Raw genomic sequence first — 17,896 nt, 5'->3', positions numbered from 1 at the left:
TATAGCCTATAGCCTTCCTCGATAAATGGGCTATCTAACACTGAAAGAATTTTTCAAATCGGACCAGTAGTTCCTGAGATTAGCGCGTTCAATCAAACAAACAAACAAACAAACAAACAAACTCTTCAGTTTTATAATATTAGTATAGATTAGTATAGATAAATAAACGTAATGGTATATCTACTCATATTGTTATAAGTAAATCGTAAGGAAACCTAATCAGTAAGTTAAATATTTTCTGGCAGCATATCTTTTATTTTTTAGACAAATTCACAAGCGTCTACTTGTTAACTATTTACTATAGTCTTAATACAAATAAAATAGGTTAGTGTTATGCAAATTTTAATACACTTTTTTAGATATATGCTTTATATCAGTGTATCGAAGATCAACGTCCTGACGTATTAATATTTGGCTAAGAGATGCGGGTTCTCTAAATATGATCAAGAGGCCCCTGATTCAATTTCCGATCATCAATTTAGTACTTAGGGGAAAGAAAGTTAATCTAGGGCATTGTATACGTCCTAATAAACATGTACAGAAACATTTTAGATGAGTTCATTTTAAACTTGTAATAAATCAAATGATCATATAATACAAGTATGAAATTATCCATTATTTTACGTTTACTTGACTGTAATTAATGTAATAAGTGGAGACAGGGAAAGATAAACAGACAGAAATAATAACTAATTTAAACTAAAATGGTAGAACAAATAAATTCTTTGTCTTTATAACCAATACAATGTAAAGATGTAAACTGAAGCTGAACTAGAATACAAATTATTGTTAATCTGTATTCGATTACTCAATTAATTTAAAATCGAAACGAATATTCCATTAAGAGCATAATGTACATTGGAATTTTATCTCGTTTGCCATCTTGAATAAAAATCTTCTTGTACATAAAGATTTTATTTCAAGAGCGTCATTTCAGTTAATTGCTATTTGATGAGCCGTTTCGATTTTTACTGTTTCAAATTTACTTTTTACATTTGTTACTTTTATATGTAAATGTACTTTTAATAAAGCTTTAAATGAGATAATTATTTCAGAGAATATGTTTTCGAATGCAATGTTAAAACATTTTTTTAACTTAAGTCAACCAATTTAAGTAGCGAAATCCAATCGTCATATTTTAAATTGTTTTTCATATGACGCCGATCGACTTCAATTTATAAGTTAGTTTATAAGTTAATGGAAGTTTTTCAATAAAAGATAAATCAGCTCACCTGTACCATTTTATCAGAAAGCATACATAATTGCTTTTGTCGTTCGACGAGATACTCTAATCTATGGCAGCTTTCTTTGTGCAGTGTCGTAAAGGTTTCCACAGAGGTGTTAGACGATTGTACAGGCCTATTCGGTGCTGCTAAATTCCTGGAACAAATGAAAAAAAAAAAGTCTTTAAATAGAGCCCTCAGAAGCCTACAAAGGTTCCTACTATACGAGTAGTTTTATGTAATTTATAAAGACACTTTAATATAAATAGCATTAAAAACCTGATTCTACGAGAAGACAGTAATTAGCATTATTATTTCAATTAAGTTAAACCAAATACGAAACCGTAATAAAGAGAAATTAAAATAAACATAATTTGCATAGTAAATGATGAGATGAGATACCTCCATAAGTGGAATGTATCTTGTTATACTTGAATGAAAGCAAACACCCATCCCGGCTCTCGGCAAATATGGGAGACAGGATAATTGTTAGTGAAATAAACATAGCTAATTTGCTTGCTCTGAAATTCCACCCACCTCAAGAACCGAGAACGAGTTCCATACTATAAATAACAATGTTAAACATCATCGTCTGACAATTCAAATGAAGTGAGCTTAGTGAGAGCACCCTCGTAAACAATGCATGTAAGCTAAGGTAATTAGTCTCGAGACGTCCGCTCCGTACGAACTCTGGCACTCGAGTGCGAAATGCCACTCGAAGAAAACAAAACTCGCTATTACCTACCCTCCGCTTTTGTTCTTTAAAAAAATTCTCTATTCAAACCGGCCAATGGGAACGGGCGCGCCACAGTACGTTGATTGGCCGACGACCTCCCTTGAGTGCAAGTGGAAATAAAAAGTGCTCGGGTAAATGAGGCGCGCTGTCTCTTTTTGTCTTTGGCAGGACGCGTATGTATATTCCGCTCGGTTTTTCGTTTTAATTGCAAACATGAGAGGATGTGTAAAGGGTTGTAAGACCTTGAGTGCCGCACGTGCAGAGACTGCGGCATCGGGGAAGCGCATTCAACTTGTTTATGGGGGGAAGGGATCTTGTTTATGTCATCCATGTTGTCAGATGGGGGTTACAGCGTAATATTGCTGTGTGACTACCTAGTTAGCTCGCCGACATTCATTATGTGGGTCACTTAAAATGAGTACCTACAGTATACATACACAGTACTCAAATTGTTAAGTATTTTTTATAATATAAATGACAGACACACGAATAAAATTCCGCAAAAAATAAATAAATAAAATGAAATTGAATTTCACATCGATAGCTATTAAATCTTATAAGACATGATTTTAGCTTAAATTGTGTTTAACGACGTTCAGCCTCGGGTGTGCTATTCACTAATTTCTATAATCTATCTGCGTTGCTCGAAATGCAAACTAAATAGTCGCGTGCCGTGAAGCTATAAAGCTGGCAACACTGACAAATAGTTTACCCACTTTACGCCTGCGGGTTATTTCTATGTCAAATTGCAAAGCAACAATGATTTTTATATTAGTGTATTCTTATTCAAAAACCAACGGATACGGAAACGGAACGAAAGAATATAAGTAAATTATTCCAACTAAAAAAAATCACATGAAAATCTGATGAGTTGCAGATATAAAAGTCAACAAACAGACCAGGATAAAGTATACTAATATGTACCCGATATTTGCACCCATTTTCATCCATACGAAAAATAACAAAAAAATCCCATCTTTATGTGTGCATTTTATCAGAAAAAAAGTTAAAACTTATTTTAAAAAATGAAAATTTTACCAAAATTACATTAAATCCTATCCTAGAAACATTTCAAATCTCTGAAAAAGTCACTGCTACTTTCAACTGTCCCATTCAGTATTTCCAACAACAAAAGAAGCACGCTTTTCCGCAAAATCTAGAGAACGCTACTTGGCACCGCTTCAATTTGAAAAATGTTGTTTTAAGGACCCTTTAGCTAGTTTAAAGAAGAAAATATTTTTTTTATTCCTTTTTATTGTTTAATCATTTAAAGTTTAAGTTTGGTGGGGTTTTTTAAGGAGGTACTGTTAAATAGAGTAGTTAAGGAACAACTTCTTCGCTACCTCATGTAAAATGATTGTACTGGTTCAAAGGCGGTTACTTAGCGAATACATGAAGGCAACACAAAAGTTTCGTCACAATTTGTTCACAAAATTTTCGTCACAATTTGTTTACAAGCTTACGAATAAATGCAATGCAGGACAAAATAAAAAAAAACATTAGGTAATTAATGATAACATACCTATTGAACTGTAAGACGGCACCTGAGGTATAGCTATAAAGAGTCAGTTTATTTATTTAAATGGTATATAAAAATATTAATTTGGCAAAAGCAATTAATCAGAAATGATTTTTTTTTCGAGTTGAGTAAGTGTCGATGGCTCCATGTGGGACCACTACGGCGACACCGAGGGGTTTGGGCGAGCTCAGAAGCATCGCCTGATAAGACCCGAAGGCTGAAATAAAGATAGAGGACGGAACGACTCTCTAAGGGCGTCTCCTATGAGACTCGGACCTCGGCTTAGAGGGCCATTCGGCAGGGGGTAACCGTAACCTGAGTGAATCAGTCCGGACGCCCCCAAGATCGTGAGTTAGAAAACCCACGTCCGGGTGACGTTAGATATCTGGACCTCGTCTGAAGTGATGAAATGAGTGAAAACTAATTAGTAGGTGCTTTGATAAGGTTTTGCTTTTTAACCTTGTTGAACTGAATCAAAGATGATACCTCCATGATCTTTAGGATTGAAATGAATTTATCTTTGACGAAAGTTACGATTTCTAGCTATAATACGAGTATACAGTCTGACCTTAGAGAGTAAAATTTTGAATCAACATTTCAACAAACAAAATAATTTATTTGAACTTACACCACAGTCCCACTAAAGTATCTATTGTGGCAAGAAGTCCTGTTAGCATTCTATCGTTTATAGCACAATTCGCATCATAGTGAGAAAAATGTAACTCGTGCGCAATTAAATTAAACTCTATTATATTAGAATAGAGTTCTAAATTGTATATCAATTTTGCTATTTGGTCACTAACCAATGTTAAATGAAGATGTCTATTACAAAAAGTGACCCAAAAACCATACAAACTGGTACTTTAATATACTTACATATGGATATTGTTTATCGATGAAAAAAGTTATTGTCAATTACTGTAAAATTCATTTTGGCGTGACGTCAATCATAAATTTGTAGGAATAACATATTTAATTTTTTATTTAATTCAACATAAAACAACTAAAACGTTGTAAATAGAATTTATAAATTTATATTATATACCTGCTGAAAAAAGTCTCCCATACTTTTAATAAATCTATTACCATTCTTTTGTTACATTTCAACAACGTTTTAAACTTCTATTCATACCTTTGATTTGTTTGTACCTGTACCTTTAAGGATACAAACTGGATCCACATTCCCTAGAAGAATATATTGATGTCATTGAAAATCGAAAAGCGTAACTAAATTGTATTTTTTGAGCAGCTTTGCTCCCTATACGACCTCCCACTTTGCAGCCAGAGCACCTAGTAGTTTAAAGATGTCTCTACAAATATAGTCATTAATATTGGGTATTGGAATAAACTACTCAACCGATTATCACCGATTATCACAAATATAGAATCCTTCGTAGTAATTATTATTATACTTACTATTTTACATCAAGTTCTCCAAACAAAAGTCGGACCTATTAATGCATAAATTTTAACTATAAAGATCTTAAAACAACTAAGGGCTAAGGCTAGGCCTTTCACGGAGGTAAAAATCGACATCTATTATGACCGTCAAATAATATCACAAGTGACATTTTCAAAGGACATAGATATAATTTAAAATTTGTTTTACTAACTACAGTAAACTTTATAGAACATAATATAATTTTATTTTTCGCTTTTTTTTTATTTTTCTTTTACTTGGAACGTTTTAATGTTTTTGAATTCGGTTGAATTCTTTTCTACATTTTTTCTTTAAATTAAATATCGCGTGTCTCAAACGGTGAAGAAAAAGCATCATGAGGATTATAATAAAGTATACCTGAGAATTTCCTTTAATTAACTGCGTAGTCTCCCAATTCGCATTGGACCAGCGTGGTGACCTACCAGTCTAACCCTTCTAATGCACGTGCTCAACAGTAAGCCGAATATAAGTTGATAACGATGATATTGTGTCAGTTATAAATCCGCAATTAAAAAGGTGTGAATTGGTGAATTCCGAATTCAAAATAGCCAAAGCTTCCGCCCAACCGTGACAAAATCGTCAATAGTCTTTTATGATGCCGCAAGCAACGCGTGAAGTAACGTTTAAAATGTTATGCCGGTTCCACATTAGTGCCGTGAATTTAGCCACGGTGTCCCGCCATGAATTCACAGCACGAGTCCATGCCCTCCACATTCACAATCGTTTGAAACTCGCCGCGAATTGACGTAGAATCTGCTGCAGCAATAACTTTGTTTACTGTGAATGTGGATGTGCATGTGTGAACGCCGCGCGAAGTAGGCGCGAACCCTTTTTCGCGGGACAAAATACCGACTCTGATCAGGGAACAGGCGTGAACGTGCATGTGAAACCCGCGAAAACCGTCCACATTCACGTTCGCGCCTGTTCACGGAGTTTCACGGCACTAATGTGGAGCCGGCATTACCTGCTTCGTTTGTTGGCCCGCGTGTAGGGTCACCGCCTCGTTAGACTTCCTTATTTTAAGCTAAAGTAGCTGAGCAATATGTTTTACAACGTCCTTAAACATATAAAACTTTCGTGTCACATTGTTTCTTCGCGATTAAAGATGAATAAAGTAATAATTAACCGTTTAAATAACATTTTCCACGCTGTGTGCAATTTGTTCCAATTTAAGAAAGATAATATTTATTTAAATCAATAATTTAAAAAAATGGACTTTATAAAGTTTAGCTAACTTTATTTTCATCCATTTTTTTAATTACATGTATAAGTCGTACGATAGTACCTCAATGACATTAATTGTAGATGAGAATGTCCTCTACATTTTTTGTCAAATAAACTTTAGTGTAAAACTCATAGTTTAGAAGAAAAACGCAATCCAAAATCCAGTTTTGTCGTCGATGTACTCAAGTCGATCTTGTTGGGTTACGATTTTTTCTAGATTTCCTGTACAATTACTTACTTTCGTTGATGTATGTACTCGAAAACACAAACTTTCATAATATTTATAAAATATATAACTTAGTCTATATAAAGTAAAATGTAGTATATTTCTATCACAAAGTAAGTTTATCATCAAGTACTTAACCGATATCATCAAGTATCACCAAAACCATATCATATTCATCATCAAGTCATATCTCGACTGTTATCTTTTAGTAATTAGCCTAATTATTGTTATCGCTTCGGGAAAAACATTGCATATTGTTGACGAAACGCGGCGCTTGTGTGTGTTCACCAAACGTCGCGGTTTTAGTGGGATTGCCCCACTTCCAGCACGACTCGATGTTTCGATATCTCAAAAAGTAGTTTACTGAGTGCCACATTCTCTACTGTGAAAGAATGACTCTCACGAAACTGATAAACCACTGTGTGAAAACAACTAACCTAATTACTGTCATTCGCTTGTCATCACTTCTGTAAAAAACTGTAAAAAAAGAGAGAAAGCCAGCGTTCCTACGTACTGTTTGGGTTCATATTCGTTCGTCACCTTTTTCTAGTTGAAATCTAAAAATCTCGCAAACAAAAACGCAAAAGCGTCACAAATAATAAATTGACGAATACCTATTTGTGTACCTAACTTAAAATACCTATGACATATTTTTTTTTAATTTAAATTAATTATTATTTAACAACATTTTCTATTTGAACCTTATTCATCATGACATTATACTTACATTCATTATCAACCCATATTTGGCTCACTGCTGAGCTCAAGTCTCCTCTCAGAATAAGAGGGGTTAGGCCAATAGTCCACCACGCTGGCCCAATGAGGATTGGCAGAATTAAGAAAATTCTCTGGTATGCAGGTTTCTTCACGATGTTTTCACCGTTTTGAGACACGTGATATTTAATTTCTTAAAATGCACATTACACATACCTACCCTACCCTACCTATAACAATAAATTATTTACTAAATATGTAGTTATAAAGCGATATCAACTTGTCCTGATTTTATTTTGTCACTTATGTGTATCTTAATTAGATGCATTTTAAAATTAAATCTTATCTACGTATATTATCTTATATTATCTTTTTATGACGTTAAATATTGTGAAAGTAAAGAAACAAATCAGTAAATTTATTAGTGAATAGTTATTTTTTTTATTGTACCATTATATTTTATACTCATACTATTAATAACAAAAATTCATAGCAAAAGATTTTTAAAGAAAAATAAATTCCTTACATTTTTTACCTATCAGTCAATTTAACGACATTGCCGTGTAAAATACAGGCGGTTTTTTAGTATTCGTCATAGCTAGATTTACCAACTATATGAATTTGTCAGGACTTTTCCGATAGCAAAAAAATATATTTTTCTGAACGTTCATTATTTTATAATATCATGTAATTACTGTAATTACGAGTATATATATATACGTTATACAAACACAAAGAAAATATACAAAAATAAAAGATTGGTTTATTTAGCGTGCAACTACAAGTAGATAATGGTTAAAAATCATCCAGTAAAAAAAACTAGCACGCTTTATATGCAGATCATGTAAACTAAAATTATAAGAATCAAACCTCTAAGTTTATTTGTAATTTACATTAACCTTTTATAATAAAAGGACGTACAATCATGACTGGAGCAAATTTCATTTAAAAGCTGGCCAACTTTGCTTTGACAGTTTTAGAATTATTGGTAAAGAAAATTATACCTAAAGGCCTTTAAATATAGTCCAATATTCAATAAAACAATAATCAGAGCAAATTCGACCTTAAGGATTGAGTTTAAGGTTGAATTCGCAAATGCGACTACTTGAATTGAGTGCCAAGAAATTGTGTTTGGCACTCATTGAGTGGGGACGCTTTTTGGTCGCTGATTTTGCATTCACCTTTTATTATGAGATCGATGGTAATTTATTAAAAAGTTACCACTTGGCTAATGTTAACCGCCAATGTTTAGTCTAGATGGCACCGTGCTTATTTGGAACTAGCAGACGCCACGCTGTTTGACACACGTGGTTCCCGTTCCCGGAGGGATACGAAACTAAAACATAGCCTAAAAGTGAAAGAATTTTTTAATCGGTTCAGTAGTTTCGGAGCCTATTCAATATACACAAACAAACAATCAAATCTTTCCTCTCTAAAATATTAGTATAGAAGTATAGATCGGCTTCGATCGGCTTCGATCGTTTAAGTTTCACTTTATTACCCTATGTCAAGTGACCAAGACAAAATTTGTAAATAATATACCCAACATTTATCAATAAGTGAAATGGGCCCTAATGGTAGGCGTCTACTGATCGGCATCGCACGAATCGGATGCTTCGCATCAAACGGATTTTAAATTTAATGATGGAAAAAATCCGTTCAATGCGATCCGTACGATGCGGATCAGTGGACGGACTTGACTATACAAAGAATACTAAAATCCGTTTAATGCTATGCGCCCAATGCGGATCTGCCTGTCGCAAATGCCAGTTTCGCCACTAGTAACAATATAGTTAAACTATCTGATACTTATCAAAAGGTGGTAAAACCAGCCGTTAGTCTTATAGCAGATAATGTAAAGTTTCCACCGCAGTGCGCAGGAAGGTAGGTTACCCTACACACGTCTGAGTCACAGGTGCGTAGAGTCACCCTTCGATTGCGTTGTTTATATGCAATGAATATTGACTCCCTGTTTAATAAGTTATCACTTTGGAATTTTTTCGACTACCTTCATTTGTTACAATTATGTAAACCGATAGAAATAAATGTAGATAGGTGTGCTTATTTATAGAGCAGGATTTCATACTTTATTTATATAATGTAGTAAAGTTTGTCAGGAGCCAAAAATATCACGCCAACGCATTGAAGCAGTATGGCGGGTCTGAGCTCCATATCTTTTCTCCTATAAAATAAACTTATTATAATGACAGTTGTTTGAGTCGAATTTGTCTAAGGAAGACCCAGTTACCCCCTATGACCTAGTTTGTTGAGTGAAGTTACAGGTATAAGAGACTTTATCATCAGCATCATCATTATCATCATTATTATTTTATCAATCATCATCATTATCATGGACGTCCACTGCTGGACATAGGCCTCTTGGATGGACTTCCAAACAAAACGGTCTCGAACCGCCAGCTTCCAGCAGCTCCCTACAACCCGCTTGATGTCCTCGGTCCACCTAGTGTGGGATCGACCAACACTGCACTTCCAGTGCGGGTTCGCCATTTCAGAACCTAGCGCCTTCAACGTCTATCGGCTCTTCGAGCTATGTACCCTACCCGTTGCAACTTGAACTTCGCGATTTGCTGAGCTTTATCAGTTTCTTCCGCGGATCTCCTCATTTCTCTTTCGATCTCGCAAATAAACTCCAAGCAAAGCTCACTTGAGACTTACTGCCTATAAATCTTTAGTTGCCGACGAGCATAGAGCAGCGTATTCTAAAAGGTCTTCCTTATATGCCCTGCACAGTGTTCTATTACAGGCGATGGTATGCAACTTATAATCAGAATAGTCATCTGCATTTTTCATCAACTATTACTAATAAAAAAACGAAACAAAAAGCGATCGCTCCTGCTTAAATAACGAGCAAGTCAAACATAATGACACTCTACCGGCTTCATTACTATGCCACAGCATAGAAACGAGTATACTGGTGTCAGGTGCTTTCTAAGCGAAATTGTGTTAGAAAAGTTTCATACATGAATAAAAAGCCTAGAAATTTGTAAGAGTGAAATTATTTTAAGCAGGTTACTATGGCCATGCTCTTATTTTAGAAACTAGTGTGTAGCGAAATTTTTTAAAAAAGTGGCACATTTTTTGATTTAGAGCGAAAATCTAATCCAGGTCGCAGTGGTCGCGTTCCAGTTGTTACTTTTTAATTGGCAAAAAATGATAATAAGGAATGGCTCCTTATGAATAATAATGTAAAGTGTGTTTATTATATTTTACAAGTTGCCCTAGGCCACAGAATAAAAAATGCACTTGAAGCTTCACACAATAATCCCACTTGCATTGCCACTATTTTAGAATAGATTTTATGCGTAGATACCCTCTTTCACTTAAGATTTAATTAGTTTACGTAATTCATTAGTAAAATGAGGAATTTTGTTTTGGACTGAATTGTATTTTGGAGTTGTTGAAGAATATACATTTATATTTATAATGATAATCAAAAAGACAATAAAAATAGAGGTAGGTAGAAAGCAATGAGGGACCAACGCAATGAATCATAATTTTTATTACGATGATTTTCTTTTGATATCAATTTTGTAGTTAAAAATCTAATTACTAGATATAAATAGCAAACGTACCAACGAAGCTTAATTAGCAATTTATTATGTAATAAAATGCGCTATCTCCGCAATAAAGTGAAAAGCCAATAAACACTTTATTGAAAAAAATAAAAAGCTCATGAAAATGAACTTTACGGTTAATAAAAGGCGACTATATTGAGTTAAAGCGATTTAGTATCGTGTTGATTAGATAGATGGCGCTAGCTGATCGTAATAAATTTTATATACACGGTATTAATGTTTGATGCAATCATTATAGAAAATATTAGTATGTACAGTACATGTAAAAGTATATGTATACCAGGTATCGACTTATATTTCATTTAATACTTTGAAACCAACTTATCTATTCACTAATTTGGTAATTAACAACCTATTAAAATGAACATCAAATCAAATTAACACTGCCTTTTGTATTCCGTAAAGTCCAAACAACAAAAATCATAATGATAACTGGTAAATGTCATTTGATATCTACGAAGGTTTGTCAATAGGCATCGGTTGACATTTTTTACTTGATACCTAATCTCAATTTTGATCAATATTAGCACTATATAAATAGTGAATAAGAAATCACGTGACTTAAGAATGACTACCAATATGTCAAATTGTAGACTAAGTATGTCAACTAACATACGTCAAAGTGAATAATGAATGTCTGCCGCCCTGTTGACTTTTCGGTCTTCAGAATGACGTTACATCGTTGTAACGTTACCTGTTGTAACTCTTCATTTATGAATAATCAATATTATAATAAAATCGATCTTATACAAAATGGAGATTGTAAGACATTATATAAATTATACTTACTGTAGCTCGATAGTTGAAATATTACGAAACTAGGTATATTTTAATGTCAAAACAAAGCTATTGCAAAAAGATTTTATGATATCCCATATACAAAACAACTACAAAACAGCACAAATCGTGATTTACTGCCGTTTAAAGTACTTATTTATATTAATAATATGTATTAGATTTAAAGATGTTGAGCGCTTTATTTTAAAGTCCTCGATTCCGATACGATCACGACTTAAATATTTAGGTTTTAATGTAGGTATTATAAATATTTTTTGCAATATATTTTATAGTGGACCAAAGGCAAAAGCTGAATTATTTAACTCAGGAATCCAAACTTTTGAGCCCAAAGGGCTTTATTTAGTTTAGGGTTGTGTGTGCAGTTAAAAGTATATATGTTATAATTATTGTTTAAACATTAGATTCATTCTTATTGATCCACAACTTAAAACCTCTATGAGCAATATGCTGAATGATTTAGCTTGAATTTACACTACTTAAAAACCATCAATGTAACCGGTATAAATCTTTCCGAATGACATCATATTAATATATTTTAAACAGCATAGTCAGTAAGTCCCAGTGTTTGCTATTTATTGAATCCTACTAATATTATAAACAAGAAAGTTTGTATGGATGTATGTTTGTTTGGATGTTTTTTACTCTTTAACGCCGCTACTAATATAGTTATTTGCCTGAATTTTGAAATCGAAATTGATTTTATTCTGGATTAACACAAAGGCTACTTTTCATCCCGGAAAAATCCATGGTTCTGGCGGGATTTGTGAAAACCTAAATTCCACGCGCATGAAGTCGCTGGCGTGCGCTAGTAAAAAATAATTAGCAGCAAATGTATTATCCTCATTGTTAGTATCAGTCTACTTATACTGTCAGAGCCAGGTGTATTCATACAGGAGATGGGACTTGTTTCATAGGTGCATTCGTAGGCTCAAGATACGACTCAAAATCGTAACGTATAAAACTTCTTTTGTAGTTAATTGTAACGTTTCCTATTGAATTCAATACCAATAATACGTTTATCGTGCAATATAAATGGCTCGAGTACTAGCGAATGTCACAATCTATCAATTTATTGTTGGCTCTCAGTTTCCCAAGCTCAAGTTTGACCTTTGAACGAGACATGTCACAGTGTAGCATTGCAGTATAACTGAACTATGAATAAGCATAATAAATATCAGATTTAATTTATCCAACATTTAATTACTATGCCTGCACTGAATGAGTATTAGATATTTGTAATAGATACAAATAGAAGTATTTGCTTTAATTCGCTCATTCCTGCGTACATAATACATAATCATCATCATCATTTCATCAGGGGTTGCCTGGTAGAGATTACTTATAGTAATAAGGCCGCCTTTGCATGCTACGTTTAAATTATCTTTTGTTTTAATTTATAATTGTATTTTTGTGTGCAATAAAGTATTTCTTCTTCTTATAATCTCCTTTGCCTTATCCCACGACTATATATAGTATTCGAGAAGCAAACATAGGAAAATACACTAATTATTTATTTGGCACCTAGGCCTAGATTTTTTTTATTTTTCAGAAAATTAAGAGAATTACTAGCATTTCAATCCGTATAATCGTAGGCGTCCACTTATCCGCATCGTACGTATCGGACACATCGCATCAAACGGATTTTAAATTTCATGGTAAATAAAATCCGTTCGATGCGGATCAGTGGTAGCATTTTCTACACAAAGAATACTAAAATCCGTTTGATGCGATGCGTTGGATACGTACGGTGCGGAGATCCGCACCACATGCACAGATGTGCACGACTACCATAAAACGCCATATCTGATATTAATAAAATATTAAGACAAAAACAATATACGGCTTAGAGAGTGATGTAAGTATTTATTTTACTAAACATGCATATTTTACACGTCGAATATATCGAAATTAGAATAGCCATAAATTTCCCGATGGTGTGGTATTTCACACGGGGTATTTACGAGTCAAGCATCGATACATCATAATAGCGGGCCTAAATAATACAGTCTAATATAGGCGTAGGAATCCATCATGTTCTCATGTATCACGTTTTATAAGGGCACCCTTCAACATACGTTCAATTCGTTTTTATTATTTTTAAATATCAGAAATGGGAAATGGGAAATGTAGATATCTTGATCATGAAATAATAAAAAAAACTTATTAAATTCGACTTTACAGAAAAATCCTTTATAAAACGGCTTACGGACGAAAAATTTAGTGCAATTTAACTAAGTTTGAATAAAGTTTTGGTATTCATTCGTTGTGCAGTATTGATGTACCTACGACAAACCTCTCTATCACATCAACAATGACGTCGCAACACTTTTGCTTTGAAATAAATATCTGGGAATAACGAACCTTTAACATTTTATTTTTTAGATAGTTTCTGACTTTACCTCTGTTTTTGGGTCTGGAACCTAATTATGAAATAATATGGTCTAGTAAAGCTAAATACTAAACATTATCTGCCACTTAATAACAAGTAGCCGTACTTGCTAGAAATTGAAGAATCGTGTATACGCGCCCTTACTCATGTAAGCCTATAATTTGGAGAACGTTACTCACAAATCGGTGTTTATGAAGCCCTTGCAAAAAATATTAGTGTGTTCTTTAATTCATAATAATTATAGTTTAGTTATAATTATTCCAATTATAGTTTTAATGATCATCTCAGCGACTTGTTTACTGACTTCTATAGCTTTTCTTCAATAATAATAATTAATTTGCGTACTCAATTCCTGATGGAAATTTTATATTGTGTTCATCATCATCATCATCATATCAGCCGATGGACGTCCACTGCAGGACATAGGCCTTTTGTAGGGACTTCCAAACATCACGATACTGAGCCGCCTGCATCCAGCGAATCCCTGCGACTCGCTTGATGTCGTCAGTCCACCTGGTGGGGGGTCGGCCAACACTGCGCTTACTAGTGCGGGGTCGCCATTCCAGCACTTTGGGACCCCAACGTCCATCGGCTCTTCGAACTATGTGCCCCGCCCATTGCCACTTCAGCTTCGCAACTCGTTGAGCTATGTCGGTGACTTTGGTTCTTCTGCGGATCTCCTCATTTCTGATTCGATCGCGCAGAGATACTCCTAACATAGCTCGTTCCATCGCCCTCTGTGTGACTCTAAGCCTTCTTATGAGGCCCATAGTTAGCGACCAAGTCTCGGAACCATAGGTCATCACTGGCAACACGCACTGTTCGAAGACTTTTGTCTTCAGGCACTGAGGAATTTCGGACGAAAAGATGTCGCGAAGCTTCCCGAATGCAGCCCAGCCGAGTTGGATTCGACGGTTCACCTCTTTCTCGAAATTGGACCTACCTAACTGGATCATATGTCCTAGGTATATGTATTCGTCTACAATTTCGAGTGCAGCGTTCTCAACTATAACTGGGTGGAGCGATACATGAGCATTACACATTATTTTTGTTTTGCCCATGTTCATTTTCAGGCCCACCTGTTGAGAAACGCTGCTGAGGTCATTGAGCATGGTACTAAGGTCATCCAGAGTCTGTGCCATGATGACTACATCATCCGCGAACCGCAGTTGAGTGATGTACTCGCCATTGATGTTGATGCCAAGTCCGCTCCAGTCCAGAAGCTTAAAGACGTCTTCCAGTGCGGCGGTAAATAGCTTCGGAGAGATCACATCTCCCTGACGCACTCCTCGCTGCAACTGGATTGGCCTCGTAGTCTGATCCTGAATACGGACTGACATAGTGGCGTTTTCGTACAAGCACTTCAACGCTTGGATATACCTGTAATCAATTCGGCATCTCTGCAATGACCTTAGCACAGCCCAGGTTTCCACCGAATCGAAGGCTTTCTCATAGTCCACAAACGCTAAGCAAAGTGGCTGGTTATACTCGTGAGTCTTCTGTATAACCTGCCGCAGCGTATGGATGTGGTCTATGGTACTAAAGCCTTTTCGGAAACCGGCTTGTTCGGGAGGCTGGAAGTCGTCAAACCTATTAGCGAGACGATTCGTAATGACTCTCGAGAACAATTTGTAAACATGGCTTAGCAGCGAGATGGGTCTGTAATTCTTCAGCAAGGTGTTGTCACCTTTTTTGAAGAACAGAACCACCACGCTCCTATGCCACGCCTCAGGCGTCGTGCCCTCGTGAATGACGGAATTGAACAATCGCTGAAGGACTTTAAGTATCGGTTTTCCACCCGCTTTCAGGAGTTCTGCTGTGATTCCGTCCTCACCTGGCGCCTTATTGTTCTTCAGGTGTTTGAGAGCCACACTAATCTCGTATAGGCTGACGTCCGGGATATCTTCGGTATAGTGTCGGGTCAACTTGGCTCTGGGGTCTTTAGCCAAATTGGCAACAGGCTGCTGAGTAGTCGTGTATAGCTGTCCATAGAACTTCTCGACCTCACTTAATAACTCGGGCTTGGAAGAAATTAGATTACCGTGTTCGGTCTTCAAACGCGTCAGCTGCCTCTGTCCAATAGACAGATCTCTGGCGAAAACTTTCGAGCCTCGATTATTACTATTATATTGTGTTATAATCGATTTATTTTTCATATTTAGGGTTCCCTACGTACAAAAAAGTTGTATAGGATATGATCACTTTTTTGTCCGTCTGTTTATCAAGACCGTTTTTCTCAGCAACTGTATTAGCATCAGCACCTTTTTTCTCAGTAATTTATTAATATCGGAAAAGTTACGAGTTACTTATATTCAAATTCAACGTGCTCAACGGTAAAGCGGCCAGACTCATCACCGAGGGATGATGGTTCGATCCCCGCCCCGTTAGACTATTGTCCTACCCACTCCTAATATAATCTTTCCCGACTAGCGGGAGGGAAATGGGAATATTGGTCACATTTAAAAGATTTGGCTCTTCTTTTTTACACATAACAGGCCCTAGGTTCATTCCTCACACATTGTCATAACCGCATTCCGATTATAGAGGCTTTTTGTAAAATACCTTAATAGCCGCGTCTTTTTGAAAACAACTATTGGAAACTTTGGAGACAATGTTTGTACATTATGATAAGTTATTGTTAACGGCCCGATGAACGTCTCCTTGACTTTTAACTACATAGTTGTTAATTAGTTATTTGCACTTAAATAAATTTTCAAAAAACCACAAACAACTCTCGTAGCAAAACATCATAATTAAATAAGGCTTAATTCACAAAGGAATTTTTTAATTATGGCATCCAATGCATCTCATTCTCGAAGCCTGTGTACAAAAGGTATAGAACTTTTTCCATCTGTCATAAATTTGATGGATCGCCCTTTATAAGGATCGGATTACAAAAATTTTAGCCTCCATTCTGTATTTCGATTGTAGTCCTTGATTAAATAGTTCAACTTCTTTTTATTAGTTTTTTGTAATCAAATATTTCTCTTGTGGTATAAAATGCCTCGGAGGCCCAATATGATGACAATCTCATGATTTTTATTTGACCTGTACGATCGAATACAAATCATGAGATTCTAGTATCCTGTGATATATTGGGTTATCGTTCTTCCAACGTTCGTACGTATCGTTTCTTTTACGAAGCCGGCTAAGCATTTTAGAGCAGCGCGATTTTTTTTCTGATCGTGTAATTGCCGCAGGCTCCTTAATAGGACCTCAGCAGCGTCACCGGGGGGTTTGGGCGAACGCAGAAGCATCGCCTGATGGGGCTCGAAGGCGATGTAGAAGAAGTAAAGCAGATGCGCAGACTCTAAGTAAATGGGCGGAACGACTCTAATGCAGCGCAATGCTGTCTGTTCTTTCTGTAACGATGTTTTGTACAACTTTCAAGTTTGAATTTCGAATTCATTTCTATCTTTCTCTGTTTAACACGATACTATAGAAAGAGAAAAATATAAGTGAATTCGGAACTCGCACTTACGAATTATACAAAACATCGTTTCAGGATAGCTCTGAACTATCTTTAAATCACTCTTACACACAACACTAACAACTATGCCCCTCGGACACACAATACGCACACAAACACTACTTGTTGGCAGAAACAAGCATAGAGGTACTACTTCCTTCGGATTAGTTCTGTCACAAAAAGCTCTAATACTACTACTAATAACAACTAAATTGCAATCTACTAAATTGCAACGTTAAACATAAAGGCAGCTTCACACGATCTCTATATTTCTTTGATTATAAACATAGCTAACCAATGTTCCCCTTGGAGTTGCATTACGACTAGATTCAACTGAGGGAGAAGCTTGTACTAGAATTGATCACGGAAATAGTCTAGCGTATGGAGATCGAACCCAGGACCTTTTAGGACCAGGAGCTATTTAGCCTTAAATTTCGCTTTACATGGTGCTATTGTGTCGTCATCAACCCATATTCGGCTCACTGCTGAGCTCGAGTCTCCTCTCAGAATGAGAGGGGTTAAACCTATAGTCCACAACACTGGCCCAATACGGATTGGCAG

General features: G+C 35.5%; 1 protein-coding gene across 1 annotated transcript in view; it reads right to left on the bottom strand.

Moving 5' to 3' along the window:
- The window catches only part of LOC128198014 (protein Wnt-1-like), an 80,725-nt gene that overhangs the window by 8,864 nt on the left and 53,965 nt on the right, over nucleotides 1–17,896 (bottom strand). The window contains exon 2 of the mRNA XM_052886643.1: nucleotides 1,233–1,380. Coding sequence (XP_052742603.1) covers nucleotides 1,233–1,380 — 148 coding nt within the window. The remainder of the gene's footprint in view (nucleotides 1–1,232; nucleotides 1,381–17,896) is intronic.

This window comes from Bicyclus anynana, chromosome 2 (assembly GCF_947172395.1).
Source record: "Bicyclus anynana chromosome 2, ilBicAnyn1.1, whole genome shotgun sequence".
Classification (NCBI taxonomy): Eukaryota; Metazoa; Arthropoda; class Insecta; order Lepidoptera; family Nymphalidae; genus Bicyclus; species Bicyclus anynana.
This window is presented reverse-complemented; position numbering and strand designations above follow the sequence as displayed.